Source organism: Felis catus, chromosome A3 (assembly GCF_018350175.1).
Source record: "Felis catus isolate Fca126 chromosome A3, F.catus_Fca126_mat1.0, whole genome shotgun sequence".
NCBI lineage: Eukaryota > Metazoa > Chordata > Mammalia > Carnivora > Felidae > Felis > Felis catus.
The window spans coordinates 38,653,352-38,669,124 of record NC_058370.1 but is presented as its reverse complement, the minus strand read 5'-3'; the positions used below and the strand labels follow the sequence as shown (position 1 = coordinate 38,669,124).

At 40.8% G+C, this 15,773-nt stretch overlaps 1 protein-coding gene across 1 annotated transcript in view; it reads right to left on the bottom strand.

The window, feature by feature from the left end:
• Window positions 1–501: 501 nt before the first annotated feature.
• Window positions 502–15,773, bottom strand: part of SPTLC3 (serine palmitoyltransferase long chain base subunit 3) — a 130,962-nt gene continuing 115,690 nt past the window's right edge. The window contains exons 10-12 of the mRNA XM_011280956.4: window positions 12,175–12,310; window positions 6,166–6,295; window positions 502–1,569 (exon numbers count right to left, since the gene is read on the bottom strand). Coding sequence (XP_011279258.2) covers window positions 1,456–1,569; window positions 6,166–6,295; window positions 12,175–12,310 — 380 coding nt within the window. The 3' untranslated portion in view covers window positions 502–1,455. The remainder of the gene's footprint in view (window positions 1,570–6,165; window positions 6,296–12,174; window positions 12,311–15,773) is intronic.

The window sequence follows — 15,773 nt, the reverse complement described above, 5'->3', positions numbered from 1 at the left end:
ACCTCTCTTGAAGTGATTTGTTTATACTGTCATTTGATGGAGTGGAATGTTCTGTAACTCATTCAAACTATTACAGAAGCTTTGCTAAAAGGTCACCATTGCTCTTTGGAGTTTCCAAATCTGGGAGCCATCTGGGAGCTTGTTAAAGATAAGGTTTTCCACTGGCTTTTTCCATACCAACTAGATCCAATTAGCAAAAGGGTACTATTCCAGATAAGTTTGTGTTCACATTTAGAAAGAGAGAAAGACAGACAGACATAACTGACAGAGAGAAAGAGACAGAGAGAGAACGGAGGTAAATTACAATTAGTCGCTCAACAGTGTATAAGCCTGCTTTACACCAGAATTGGAGTTCGTGTGCCAGCAGACAGTAAGAACTCAATAGGTCTGAATGGGGGTGTCAGTGTTAAAAAAGTTGAATAGAAGTTGCTTTTAAATGTTGTTTTTGAATCAATACATTCAAGTTTAGTCTTGAGAGTCAACTCTAAAGGAAATTGAATCTCACCATTTACTCAAAATTTAATAGGAAAATGACAACTCATTCCTTAAAGTAATAAGGGCTATGTTCGCAAGCTAAACATTCACTCCACATGGCACAGACAACCTTCCAGTTGCTATAACATTACAGTTTTAGTCTAGGCCTAAAATTGGCTTGTGTTTGCTTTCTGCCCCCTTCCCTACGAAACAAAAGTCTTGGATTTTCCAAACCTCAAAAGCTCAGCTGTAAAACTGTAGGAGACCAGCGAGAGGAAAAGGAAAGTTTCCTTCAAAGACGTCTTTAGTCACTGCTGGCCGATTCTGCTCTCTCCCTCCAAACGTTAACTATGGCTTTTGACACTTGTCCTTGGAAAAAGTCCAAATGTGGCAAATGGTAGAAGCAATATTTCTTTACCCTCCTGCCTGGAGCTCCCCATAATACAGATGAGTTCTAGCTGGGGCATTCATGGGTGAAACAAGGAGGTCAGCTACTGCCCACCACCTCTGCTCATGTTTGCAGATGAAATAAGTAAACACGGAGTGAGAATCTACTGAATTAAAAATCAAAACCCTCTCATTTGGTTGGAATGCCTGAAAGAGTCTGGACCAAAGAGGCTGCACAGTAGCAGCTAAAACACAGGCTCATTGCCATTAAAAATGTTCTAGGAAGTGTGTGTGTGTGTGTGTGTGTGTGTACGTGTGAGTGTGTGTATGTGCACGTGTGTGCATGCGTGTGTGTGCATGTGTTTGTAGCAGGATACTTGGATGAGGAGAAAAGTTAAAATCTGGAACCATATTTTTGTCTTTGCAGTTCTGGATTGGAGACATTAAAACATGACATTTCCTTCAGTTCAATTCAGCTGGTTCAGAAACCAAAATTGTCCTTAGAAAGGGGGAGAAATCCATTTATGTTCCTTTTGAGGCAGGGAGGGAGGTCTTTCTGGCAAAGTCTTTAGGTGCAATTCAGGACCAGGAGACTTAATCGTCCAGTTCAAAGCTTGTCTCATCATAGAGTTCAGGGCGCGCTGACTTCTTGTGCCGGGAATACTTCAGTTGCAGGAGATCACCCATTTCATCCAGGTTTTCCAAAACCTGCAAAGAGATTGCCTTCCATCAGTTATTCTTTAAACTCCTAAATGGCTCTGCAATCCAGAGCCTCAGAGATACAATCTTCTTTTGCCATCTTCTTTGATTTTAAAGAAAAGGAGAAAGATCCAAATCATTAAGGTGTGGTTTACAAACCAGCTGTAGAGGAATCTTAGATGCTAATTCATCTTATTTCATATTCTTTAACAGCCTACCCCATATTATGAATATTTAACTTATTTTGGGGGTGCGAAGAGAGGAATAAAAGTGTCTGATGCATGCTTACCCTTTCAGGCCTTATTTTAAAATTTAATGAATTATATATAACCTTGTGGAAGAAAAAGGTAAGGTTGCAGGTTACAACTGGGTTATGTCTTCATGACATAAATGGCCAAGAGCAAAATGGAACACTGTGGGAGCTGATTAGTGTCTTCTTCTCTCTCCCAAATTTCCCTACCCCCAGCTATTAAACACTCATCTCTGTGTTCCATGGAATCATCAAACTTAAAACCTTAAGGGACTGAGAACTCATCCATTTCAGTTCTCTCCATTCAGGCAGGAAAATGTATCCCCAGTTTTCCCGAGAAACAACCAAGATCCAGGACAGAAAAAATCTAATATATCACTAATCTTATGGTACTGGGGATATGCCCTTTTAACATTTTTAGGCCTATCTTTCTTACCCTGTCTGTTGAGACAGACGATATTAGGATCTAATGCTTTGAAAAAGGGAAGATGTTTGTTAACCCTGGAACGAATGATTAGTGGAGCATAAGGATTTTCCTCTTTGGGAAGTCTTTCAAACTGGCATCAAGTTAGGTACCCACCAACATGTGAAGACTCATCTATTTCTGGGTGGTAGCATTATGGGTGGTTAAAATGTTCTTTTTACTTCAACGTACTTTCTAAATTTTTCCAGCAAATCTAAGCACTAAGACAAAGTAACAAAAGTTGGATTTAAAAGGACATCAACTAGGATAGTGTCTGTTGCTCTTTGCTGAAAGCGGGGATGGAGTAATACAGGGTGTGCATCTGCATACCTGGGGGGGTAGGAAAGACAATTCCTGGAAGGTATGGGAGGAGAACATAGGCTTTTCTATTCAGGTTAATTTCAACCTTTTTAGCTTCCATTTTTGTGTCTGCTACAAAATGTACGTAATATATTGACAATGCATATATAACTTATAAATGGATTTGTGTTGAAGCCCATTGATCAGACTACCCAGAGCACACCTGTACTCAAATGAAGGTAGGTTTATTCCACTTGCTGCAGCTGGGAGTGTGTATTTCAGAAGAACCATCTTAGGAAGAGGGAGTTGGGAAGGTCTCCTTATCACATTTGGACTTGTGCTCCAGATGACTCTAAGGATGCAGGGACCAGTTCTGGGTTGGATGTTGTCTGGAGCAGGAGAAATTCAGTGATTGGCTATGTGCCAAATTCTTAGGTGGAGGGCAGGATGCCTAAGGTGGGGTGATTGGTAAAGGAGCAGCAATCATGTTAGAAGAAGGAAATTCTGAGGCATTTTGTGTTTGTAAAGTGGCTTCATCTCTGTTTTGTTCCAAACATGGTCATGGAGGAGACTTGTCTAATATGTATTTTCTGTGAGTGTTAGTGTTCGGTTGTTACCTTAATACCCTGGCTGTTCATGGGTCATTTTTCACTTTCCCTGATGTGTATATTGAGGAATATGCTCACAATTTTTTATTGAAGTAGGTGCCTGATTTCAAAAGTTTAGAGGCATCTGTCTAGATGATGTCTCAGTGCTCCTTCCAAACCAGGTAGTCCAAAGGAATTAAGAACTTGCAAAGAGAATCACAAGGTCTGATGTCTACAGAGTTGGGCATTCATGAATGTTTCAATGCTGTTGAGATCACAAAAAATACAAATCCATCCCCGCTGCCCATCTCCTTCTGTCATCTCTGGGTGCTTCTCCCTGGCCATCTCCTTTGCTCTACCATGCCTAATGCTGCTCTCTTTACTCTTTTCCTCCCTTAATGTGTAAACATGCTCAAGTATTTCCCAATTTTCAAGCGCTTTTTCTAAACCTATTTTTTTTTGCTTTTACTGTCAAACTCCTTGAAATATTTGACTACTTTTTGAAAAAAATTTGTTAAAGTTAATCACTAGAAATAACCATTTTAGAGAACCTGGGCAATATGGAAAGATACAAAGAACAACAACAAAGTTCACCCATCATCTCAAAGACCTAGAATTTGCTCAGTTATTAGTGTGCCATGCAGAAAGTTGTTATTATGTATGTACTCTGGAGTATACATTGGTTTAAGTCCTAAGAAGGTAATGGTGAAGCAGAAAGACATGGAGACTCTGTGTGTATGTGTGTGTAATTTATTATTGGAGCTCAAAGTATTCACTTTTTTATTTGTTGTATTCTTATTTCTGTTCCCTATATTCTCCTAAACCTGTCTGCTTGGAGGAACATCGAGATCCTGCTAATTGCTAATCCAATAGCTTCTTCCCATCTCTTGGAGACACTTTGATCCTCCCCCTCCCTGAAACTTTTTCCTTCTTACTGTGTTTAACACTACACTAGTTTGTGTCTTTTTAGACTCCTTTAGCCCCACTGAAGTCTCGTTCCTCACCTGTGGTTCCCGTGTCTACGCTGGGAGACGGGCACTCTGCCGGAGTCTGTCCTTGGCCTGTTCACTTGTGTTTGGACAATTATATCCTCTACCTTTGCTTTCATGATCTCTCAGCTGCCCAAACTACAGAAGCTCCAGCATTGCATATGCTCCCAAGCTTAGAATCTGATTTTTTTTCCACAGGTGGCCCATAGACATATAATCCCAACCTGTCTAAAACTGAACTTGTTTTGTTCCTCCAGTCTCATTGATGATTTGTTGTTCTTTTTTTTTTAATTTTTTTTTAACATTTATTTATTTTTAAGACAGAGAGAGACAGAGCATGAACAGGGGAGGGGCAGAGAGAGAGGGAGACACAGAATCTGAAACAGGCTCCAGGCTCTGAGCGGTCAGCACAGAGCCCGACGCGGGGCTAGAACTCACAGACCGCGAGATCATGACCTGAGCCGAAGTCGGACGCTTAACCCACCGAGCCACCCAGGCATCCCGATGATTTGCTGTTCATTATTGCATACCTTATCTCATATAAATGGTTTAGCTTTACCATCCTTCCATTCACCAGGTCTGGAGACCTTGAATTATCTTTGATTCCCTTTTCCCAAATGTGCCCTGCATGTGATCATTTGCCAAGTCTTGGCAGCTCCGTGCATTTACGATGTCTGTTCATATATACATTTCTTTTGTTTCTACTGCCATTGATCTTGTCATCTCTTTTTTTTTTTTTTTTCAAACAGCTCCATTTTAGGTCCCTTCTTCTTGCCTTTTCCCTCTCCAATCAATTTGTTACATTTATTTTGTAGTAACATGATTATGTCACTCCTTTGGTCAGAAACCTTGGATGATGTTCCATAACTTTTATTAAAAAAGCCTTAGCTCAGGGGTGCCTGGGTGGCTCAGTCAGTTAAGCATCTGACTTTCACTCAGGTCATGATCTCACAGTTTATGAGTTCGAGCCCCACATCAGGTTCTGTGTTGACGGTGCAGAGCCTGGAGCCTGCTTTGGATTCTGTGTCTCCCTCTCACTCTGCCTCTCCCCTGCTCGTGCTCTGTCTCTCTCCCTCAAAAATAAATAAACATTAAAAAAAAAGGTCTAGCTCAAAAGTCACCTCTCCTGTGAAATATATATATAATATCCATATCCATATATATCTTTATATATTATAAGTCATTATATGTGTATGTATATTACACATATACACATAATTAATTCACATCTTTGCACATAACTTATTCATATGTAATGAACAAATTCATATAATCTCATATATCATTTCTACCTTCATGCTTCCACAGTTGTCCATATTTCTTTTCCAAGATGAATTTATTTTGTCCAATATTATCACTAGTTGCTTATTTATTAGTACCACCTCTTAGAGTTTTTGCCCTAGGGTTTTGCACATACTAGACAGTCAGTGTGTTTGCTAAACTGCATTGACATTATGAGACAGTTCCATCAACCCCACACTGATTGAGATGGCTTAGTTTTCTGATATCACTCTTTCACATAAAGATCAGAACCAAAGGACAATGAAATGTGTTTTTTAAATCGTTTACACCTCATGTAGGTCTGGATGATATGATAGATCTGTCTTTGTTACTGTTTTTCCAACACGTTGCTTCATTGGATCATATTTTATTGTGATGGGCTTGGTGGCTATGAAAAATGTCAGGTTGTGGGAAGTTAATGCTGAAATAACACGTCAGGTTAGCTTTTGCATTTAAGAACAAGTAAATAGCATAACATGTGGCTACTCAGTCTGTTTTATGAAGCCAAATACTGACTTAAGTCTTCACTAAACTCATTTTCTTTTCTATCCCCTGAATTGATCACATTGTTGACGTTGTTGGCATACCCTTGCTTTTTTAGCAGTGAGTTTATGAATGTTGTTTTTCTACACCACCAAGAGAAACCCAGGGACACCGAAGCTAGCTCAATAAATGAATGTGCTCAGAATGCAAGGCACCAGTGCTGGAGATTCTGTTGGCCTGTCGTGTACTTACCGTGTCTAGCATCTCCCGGGTATGTGCTGCTGAAACACAAAACCGAGCCCGAGCTTCTGCGAGGGGAGTAGCTGGAAATCCAACGACCACCACCCCGATTTTTCTATTTAATAGATGCCTTGCAAAAGCCCTATGGGAAAGGTAAAAGAGGAGGTTAACTGAGAGATGACAAAGTTACATGGCAGGAGAAAGAATATGGCTAGTTGACATTTCTTATTTTATATCAATAAGTAAAAATGATTAAAGTTACTAAGCTTCTGTCACATATAATTGACAAGGAAATGGGGCAGTTCTTCCATGGCACCCATGGCTGAGTGTGTATATTATCGGGTCCAGCACATTCATTAGAGCATTGTGAGTACTGAGTCTCTGACATAGAGCAAAAAAAGCTGATGTATATAACCCTGGTTTAACAAGTTGGCATCCTTTGTCTGAAGGGTTTCTAGGAATAAAAACTCCAAAGCTAACACAATGCAATTGCATAAAGAAAGAACATACATGAAGTGCAAAGTTGTATGTTTTAAAAATTTAATACCAATAACAGAATACGGAAATTTCAAGAAGCCTGTACTTAGTGACAAGAATTTGAGAACCAGGATCTGAGGGTCTGCAGGAGCCAATCCTGAGCTGTATGTATTCTCACTCCAGAGCCAAAGATATATATTTTTTGCCCTCATTAAACCAGACATGGAAAACAGCAAGGGTCTCCTCATTTTTTATTGTATGAATAAATACATCCAGGTATGGTCAGGGATAATAAACCCATTGACTGGGTTCAAGGGGAAATGGGGAGGGAGACAGGGAAAGAAATGTGCATACACAGAGTGGCTGGTCCGTAGATGCAGCCTGTAGGATATAAGTCCTATAACTGCAATGCTTTTTGACACAGGGTAAAACCTTTCTAAACTATGATTCCTTTCTCTTATCTTCTTCTAGCCTCCTTCTTTCACAGAGCTAATCTCAGTGACAATTCTAGAATATCAAGCTCTCAAAGTCTGCAATTTTTTTGTGCTAAGAGCCAACATCAGACAAAAAGGCATGTGCCCCCAAGTGAATCTTTGCCCATTTTGTGCTCTGTTGCTCTCTGTGGGAAACCTTAATTACGAAATGTCTCTGCCCACAATCAAGGTAAATGCCTCAGATCTGTTCTTAGCATTAAGAGGTTTCTGGTGTCCTATTTTAGGCTGGAAGCTGACAGCACCACACAAACCTTCCAGTCATAACTCAGGAAGGATTCTTGAACCAGACGTGGAGAATGGGCCTGTTCATTTATTCATTCCTCTTGCCATGGAGCTGTCTGCCTTTTTGGTTACCTGATGCAGAATGCATGTTATCAGACAAAGTGATGGAGATTGCAAGACCTACAGAGAACACTGCCTCTCTGGCCCTGTGGCCTATGCAAGGCAAGATACGCCTTCTATTTGGACTGGGAAGATTAACAAGGAGACGAAGCTTTCTGAGAAAGCTTGAAAACAGAGGCTGTTCTTTCTCTTTCTTGTTCACCCTATGGAAGGCTGCCCATGGAACTACACAGGATGAGAGCTCATAATTATCTGAGAAACAAGGCAAGGGCTTTTACTGCTAGAATACAAACTACCTGACCCATGATCTCAGGCTACTTTTCGGGACTCCCAAAAGACCATTTTCACTGTCTGCATGTTTCTCTTTGTACCAGAGGAAGCGAGTTTTGCCAAAGAATGCAGAGCAAAATATATGACTGTTGATTCATTAGGCTAATCTGAGGCCTCCCTGGAGCACTTTTGGGCTTAAAATTTACACTGCTAAACCTGGCCTTCTCCAGTTAATGTGTCTGATTGCCCTGAACATTTTATATAATGAGCCTCTGGATTTGTACTCCCCAAAGCAAATTAAAGCCAGTGTGGGCTGCAAGAAACCAAACTATGTGGATAATAATAATAATAATAATAATAATAAAAACATTAGCACTGCGTTATGTACAGCATCCCCACCTCTTGTATCCTCTCATCCTCCAAGTGTATCACAAGGCCCAAGTTTATTTGGTAAACTCTGTACCAAATAATAAATACATTCTTGATTATCTGAGTGAATGTTTCATGGGTGAAATCACATTGTACTGAACGTCATAGAAGATTCCAGTGGTAAGAGCTGCAACAAAACTTTGCCCAAAAGGATATGTGGCTAGAGACTTTATTTTCATTCTGCAGTCGGTGGAAATGTGGAGAAATCACAATTCTTTAGTAAAATCAAAGGGTTTAAAATGAGCAAATGAAAGATCAAGTGCTCATACACTGGCTTCTACAATTAACTCCTTGTCTCAAAAGTTTTCTATGTATAAACTTTCCATTGAAGAAGTATTTGAGAAGGAAACAAGGCCAGGCAGCAGGGAGGCCCTTGCCAGCAACTCCTGCCAACAATACACGATATTACCTTTTGTAACTAACCTGTTCTAAGTTTCCATAGACAACCCAAGCAATTAGATTTTTCTTTCCATTGCAGTGATTGATGCCTTTTGATTCACCAAAGATGACATTAAAGAGAGTTAAACTTACAGTCTGTGTTGCTTTAATGAGATGTGCATGTTTTCCTCCGTGGACTGAAGCTTCAGAGGCCGTGCTATACACTGAAAAGAGCTCTGGTGTAGGAGGCCAATGGAACTGGCTTTAAATTCTGGGCTCGGGGCGCCTGGGTGGCTCAGTCAGTTAAGCGGCCGACTTCAGCTCAGGTCACGATCTCACGGTCCGTGAGTTCGAGCCCCGCGTCGGGCTCTGTGCTGACAGCTCAGAGCCTGGAGCCTGTTTCAGATTCTGTGTCTCCCTCTCTCTGCCCCTCCCCTGTTCATGCTCTGTCTCTCTCTGTCTCAAAAATAAATATACGTTAACAAAAAAATATTAAAAAAAATTCTGGGCTCTACTATCTACAATCCTAGTGACTCTTAGCAGTTTAACTTTTGTGGGTCTCTGTCCTCATTTGTAAACTAGGACTGAGCATCCCAGCCTTGGTGAGTGATTGCTGATGTAAGAGTCTTACTCAGCATATAATCAGTGTTCAGCCACATCATCTCCTCCATAAATACCATGTGAAACTGGAAGGCATTAGATAGACACATCATCTGGTGTCTAACATAGCATATTTGATACGGATAATAGCAGGATATCTACCTACTATTTTCCTGGAAAGCCTATTTTTATTAATGCAGCCAAAGATTGCAATAATTATTTTGGAGAGCCATGCAACCATGGTGATTCATTTTTGCACTCAGTTGAAACTAATAACAATAATAATAATAATCGTAGTAGTAGAAGTAGCAGTAATAATAATAACTACCATTGATTAAGTTATTATAGTATACCAAGTACTATATTAAATGCTTTATGTACATTGATAGTTAATACTACTACTAATAACAGTTCCCACCTAGACCATCGTGCACATGGCCAGCTCCTGTATAAGAAACAACAGGGGCGCCTGGGTGGCTCAGTCAGTTGAGCGGCCGACTTTGGCTCAGGTCACGATCTCGCGGTCCGTGAGTTCGAGCCCCGCATCGGGCTCTGTGCTGACAGCTCAGAGCCTGGAGCCTGTTTCGGATTCTGTGTCTCCCTCTCTCTGACCCTCCCCCGTTCATGCTCTGTCTCTCTCTGTCTCAAAAATAAATAAACGCTAAAAAAAAATTAAAAAAAAAAAAGAAACAACATGTTTTATTCTGATAGGCCTCATCTTGCTTAATCTTCACAATGGCCTTATGAAATAGGCACAATTACATCCCATTTTAAAAATGAGAAAACTTGGGGCGCCTGGGTGGCTCAGTCGGTTGAGCGTCGGACTTCAGCTCAGGTCACGATCTCACGGTCCGTGAGTTCGAGCCCCGCGTCGGGCTCTGGGCTGATGGCTCAGAGCCTGGAGCCTGCTTCCGATTCTGTGTCTCCCTCTCTCTCTGCCCCTCCCCCATTCATGCTCTGTCTCTCTCTGTCTCAAAAATAAATAAGCGCTAAAAAAAAAAAAAAATTAAAAAAAAATGAGAAAAATGGGGCTTCAGAAGTTTGCACAACTTGTCCAAGATCCCCCAGGTAGGAAGAGGTAGGGTCAAATCCTTTTTCATTCCAGACTCCTCAATACACCAAGGAGCATACTTTTACAAGTAACACCCTATTTTTATTTTTCATATTAGCTGTTGTCCAGTTAGGATTCCTGACATATAAAAGAGCAGAGGTACTCCCTCTCTCTTTGCTATCGCAAAGTTGAATTATTGAATTTAAATGCATTTGTTTTTACTATTTGTGAACTCTTCTCATTACATGGATTCATTTTTCCAGCATGTTGAGATTCTATTTCCAACCTCCACCATCAAAGTCAGAACTATCCGTTACACTCCTTACTGCCTCCCTCCGGTGTTGTGCACTTGAGGCTCTCAAAAATAAAACAAATTTATTTTTGGTGTCTTCATTTGAGCTAGTGATAAAATATTAGATAGACATGGGCTAAGTGTGGAATCTTACTTCCAGAACACCCCATTTTGCCAACCACTCTGATTAAACATAGGCTTTCTTTTGTGCCTTCTGAAATCAGATGGTAAAGGGTTTGGGATTATCTGCTATTTTGAATCACAGTTATACCTCCTCCCTGCCATAAGTACAGAGCAGTATCCTGTGTGATGTTTCTGTAGCACACTGTCTTCTTGCCCACTACATGCATAGCCTGACCCAGATCTGTGAACAAAGGACCCACTGATGGTAATGGTGTGGCACACTAAAGAACTCATATGTGTGTTTTGTTATTTTGCTGTGGTGAAATGATACAAAAGCATATGCTGAAGAATCAATCTTTCAGAAACTAATAACTCATTCCTACCCATCATGAGTTCTCAACTGATAGCCCCAGAGCCCCTTATCTATACTTAAAATACTCTGCCAATCTATTGAGACTGTTAGAGAGTAAAAAAAAAAAAAATTCCAACAACAGGGTTATGTTGCAGGAGAGTCAGGACCAGTAGAATCTCATAAATATATGTTGACTATTACTTTCCATCATGCACATGGCCAGACACCCAAATAAATATTTTACATTTAGAAAGGATTTTAATTAAGTTCCTTTTAATAACAGAGGTAGTGTGTGGCAGGTTGGAGAATGGCTCATGTATAAAATTGTCTATGCCGTATTGAGAAATAGTCATTTTTTTCTCTTTATGCAGTTATTCTCATGCTCAATTTCAGAGCTGTAATCAATGGGAAACAACTCCGCACAGGTTTATAGGGGAGGCTTAAAGTTTGGTGTTCAGAGCATGAGCCCAAGTTTGGGTTTGTCTCTTGGTAGTCTCTTGATTTTATTACTGCTTAACTTGTAGGAGTTTGGGCAAACTATTTAATTGTTATCAGCCTCAGTTTCTCCCACACTTGAAATAAGGGTGCCTTCTTCTGAGGATGGCCATGAAAAATCAGTGGAGAAAGCACAGAGCCTGGTAATGTTGTTTTCACATGTTGGGAGAGATGGTCTTCAGAAGTTCTCCTTGAAAAAGATCATGGGGCAGAAGGAGGCACAGGTTCATCCTTAATTTACAGTTGAGACCCAGTGGGTGACCCCCAAATTCACAGAGCTCAAAAGTGGTGAGCCTTAGCACATGGTTCCTTTTTTTTTTTTTTAATTTGTTTTTTACTTGAGAGAAAGAGAGAGTGAGAGGGAGAGAGAAAGAGTCCTGAGCAGGCTCTATGCTCAGTGTGGAGCCCGATGTGGGGCTCAATTACATGACCCTGGGATCATGAGCTGAGCTGAAATCAAGAGAAGAGTTGGATGCTCAACCAGCTGAGCCACCCATGTGCCCCTTGATTCCCTTCTTAGAAGACCTGTGAAAAGGCCCTGCTGATGGGTTGGCCGGGGGCTTCCGAGAAACTATACAAATGAATTCTGAACTCGGCACCCCATTCAAAGTGCATAAGCAATGCCAATGCTGAAGGAGCCTCATAGAGTCAGAAGCACTGTCTTTGTCAGATCACCCTGAGGCTCCACTGTTATTCTGAGAGTCTACTGAATACTCACGCTACTTTAGCAGGCATGTAAAGGAGCAGGGGAACGACGGGAGATTCCTCATTGCCATAGATAATGAATCCCATTTCGTTCAGTCTCTGTCTGAAGTATCTTGTATTTTTTGCAAGTTGCCGTACTCTCTGAAGCCCTGAAAGGAGACAGGCATGAAATCCATCAATACCACCAGGAAGAGAGAAGCAAAGGTCAGATTGACTTGGCAAGCATTCCTAAGTCTTTCTGCAGACCTGCGTCGTTAGCTGGGAGGGGGTCAAAATAGGGTGGGTAATATCTCTTGGTGAGCAAGTGTGGGCACTGATATCTGAGAACTGTCCTGAGTCTGGAAGACAGGATCCAATGGGTGGGGGGTGGGGGGAATTGTGTTATTAGGTACTGCTAGCAACTAAAAGTAGGCTAGTCTGTGGGGTGATGAGGGGACAAAAAGGGTGTCTAGTAAGAAGGAAGGAAATGAACTATCATTTACTAGGTACCTACCATGTATGGATTCTGTTCTAAGTGCTTTAAAGACATTAACTCAGGGAAAGGGAATGTGACAAGAAATCACACACACACACACACACACACACACACACACACACACACCAGTTGTTTTAGCCAACTTGAGCTGACCCATTAAGTTGTTTCTCATCTAAGTCTCCAATCAAAGAGCATTTCACCTAACCTGAACTTAAAGGGGTAGCACATCCCTGAACAAAAATAGGTCCAGCTGAGACCACAACTGTTTTCTGAGGCATTTGATAGTAGTAGAGTAATAGAGGGAAGGGAATAGAGGGAAGGGAAGAAGGGGACCTCTGTTTTCCCCAACCACAAAAAAATGATGGTGTGGGCTCCAAACAGAAGGTCAAGGAAGGTATCTGTGTCCATTTCCAGGTTATTGGTGCTTCAGCTCAAAAGCCTCTGGCCTCCATGTGTGTCCCAGTGAGGACATCACACATATGAGAGGACAAAGGGAATTAAAGAGTGGAAAGAGTTCTGAAGAAACATGTCTACTCTATGAAGTAAATGAGCAAAACAGCCAAAACCAGAGTGTGTGTGCTCAGTACAGAAGATTGAACAGAACTGGATGTTTAAGTCCCCTGGAAATCACTCCAGTGTTTGCATCTGATGCAAGGTGGCTATTGAGCAGGAACAGCTGCTATAGCTGACCTCCATTATGATTGGTCAGGTGTCCATTAAAACTGATCAGAGCTCTTGTTCTACTAATTTTTCAATATTCTGGACATCGATCCTTGGTATCTTTAACTCTCCTGGTGGAAAATGGGTAAAAATGTCAATAAATATGTTAATCAGGTTTCTCCAGTTCCTTCTTGGAGAGTTGGCCCCAGACTGTGTCTTGGCAAAAGGATTCACAGTGGGCATTTTCTGTTCAGCATCCTTCCTCCAAAGGTCCATGATGTTCAGTTAGAGTTGGCCCTGACTTTTCTCTTTGCTACAAGGGTAGCACATGATCAAGACGTGGCCAATTGGAACATTCCATCCCCTTGAATATTGGCTATGGAATACAACCTGGGCTCATCAGTCTTTCAGATCTGCTGAAGAAGAAGTATAAGAATGAGGTCATCCTCAAGCTACATGTTTGTCATCATATGGAGGAACAGGGGAGAGCTTATAGTCTAGTGGGAAGACTGATATTACATCTAAAAATGGATGTAAAATTGCAAATCTATTAAGTGCTGTAGAGAATGCTATATGGTGTTATGAGAACCCATATTAGAAAGATTGGATCAAACTTGAGAAAGTCAATAAATGATGAGTGAGCTGAGATCAGAAAGGTGGACAAATGTTAACAGGCAAAATATCAGAGGACAGCATTTCAGGTACAGGAAACAGGTGCAATGGTCTAGTGGTTTGTAGAAGAAAAGAGTAGTTGAGAACCAGGTAAGATGTGGTTAAATGTGGGGCAAGATAAGGCTGGAGCGATGGGTAGATTGAGAAAAAAAGGACAGGAATTGAAGAATCCAACATTTCATGGTTGGGAAGAGGATGAACTTAAAAGGATGACAAAAACAGCAATCATAGAGGAAGAAGATAACTCAGGAGATAAATTAGTGTTCGCCGAATTTGTTAACATGGCAATCATTGGTAACCTTCATTTTGGGGTCCCTGGTTTGGCCTTTGGTTTTAAAGGAACAGGTAGCTTCAAGTATGGTTTACTTTAACTCATATGTTAAATTTTTGCTGCATAGAAAAAGCCTCCTTGGTGCTTAAAGATGAATTGCTTTGTAACATGCTGAAGGGTTTCTTGGAAACTTGTATGTGCACAGTTTATTTATTTATTTAAACTTATTTAAATTTGTCTTTATTTAAAAAATTCATCTATACATCAAGACTGCGTGTTTAGGGAGGTGATAGCATAACAAGTAGGGAGATATTGTAGAAGAAGAATGAAAAGAAAAAGAGGGGCTGGAGTAAGACTTGTTTTAATGAAGGTGATTCAAATGAAGGCAGAGATATACATCAGCCACCAAAATGTATTCCATATGGCCTGTCGCCTTGTACGTTTAGCTCTTTTGTTGATTGTTAGCTGCACAATGAATAGATGACTTCATCAGGCTGGGTCTGATGATTCCTAAATGATCCCCCTCAAAGACCAGAAGGATTTCCTGGCCTGGAAGTGCATGAATGACTTAAATTGCTTTTCCCAATGGCATTATCTTTGCGCTTGCCCATAATGACTCATCTATCATTGGGCTGCCCAGCTACTTAATTGGCCCCGTCTGTCCCTTTGCCTTGATTAACCCAAGTAACTGGATCATCAGCTAATGTCATCACTTTACTGCTTCTAGACTGTTTGGAGAGTTGACTGAATAGATCAGAATATTGATCCCAGGGGTAGCTGACTCTTAAGAATTCAATGTTTTCTTCTTGCCCTGTCTTTTCTATCTTTGAATCATTTAGCACAGCATGGCTGACAAGCCATTATGATACACTTCGTGGTCACCATGTTTTCTCATATAGATCACTATTAATGCCTTTGAGGTCCTTTGCATCGGCCAAGATACAGCTCCTTTCAATTACTCTGTTGCTCACTCTTTAAAATTGGAAACATTCTACTCTTGTAGGGCCTGGGGGCAGAAAGGAATTTGTATATATAAAATGCTACTCATCTAGACAGGATGTGGGTGATTTTATTAATTATGCTGTGCTTTGAGATCCTTGCTTTAAGAGTGTTTGTAAGAGAAGGAGGAAATTTTAGCACTTGTCTTTTTGTACAGAGATGGCCATGCCAGGGTGGCATGGAGATTGGGCATTGCAGCCACATTCCTTTCCTAACACTCAAAGTCTCTAATTCCAGAATTTCTGGTTCTTCTTTCACATATCACACAGAAGACAGGGAAGGTCTCTGCTCAGATAAATAAGTAAATGAGCTGATCTCTTATGTAGGGTTCTGGAGAGTTTATACGAGTGTTTATTTTGCTATATTCTGGGTTCTCTGAAAAAGGAATAGGCTTTGGAGTGAAATGGACTAAAAAACTAAACTCCACCTGGACAATTTAAGGCCTTAAAACCTTGGTTTTACCTGTAAAATACAGATAAATAAGCTTACCACACAGAAAGATAGGTGGAAATAAAGGGGTTAATGTAGAAACATG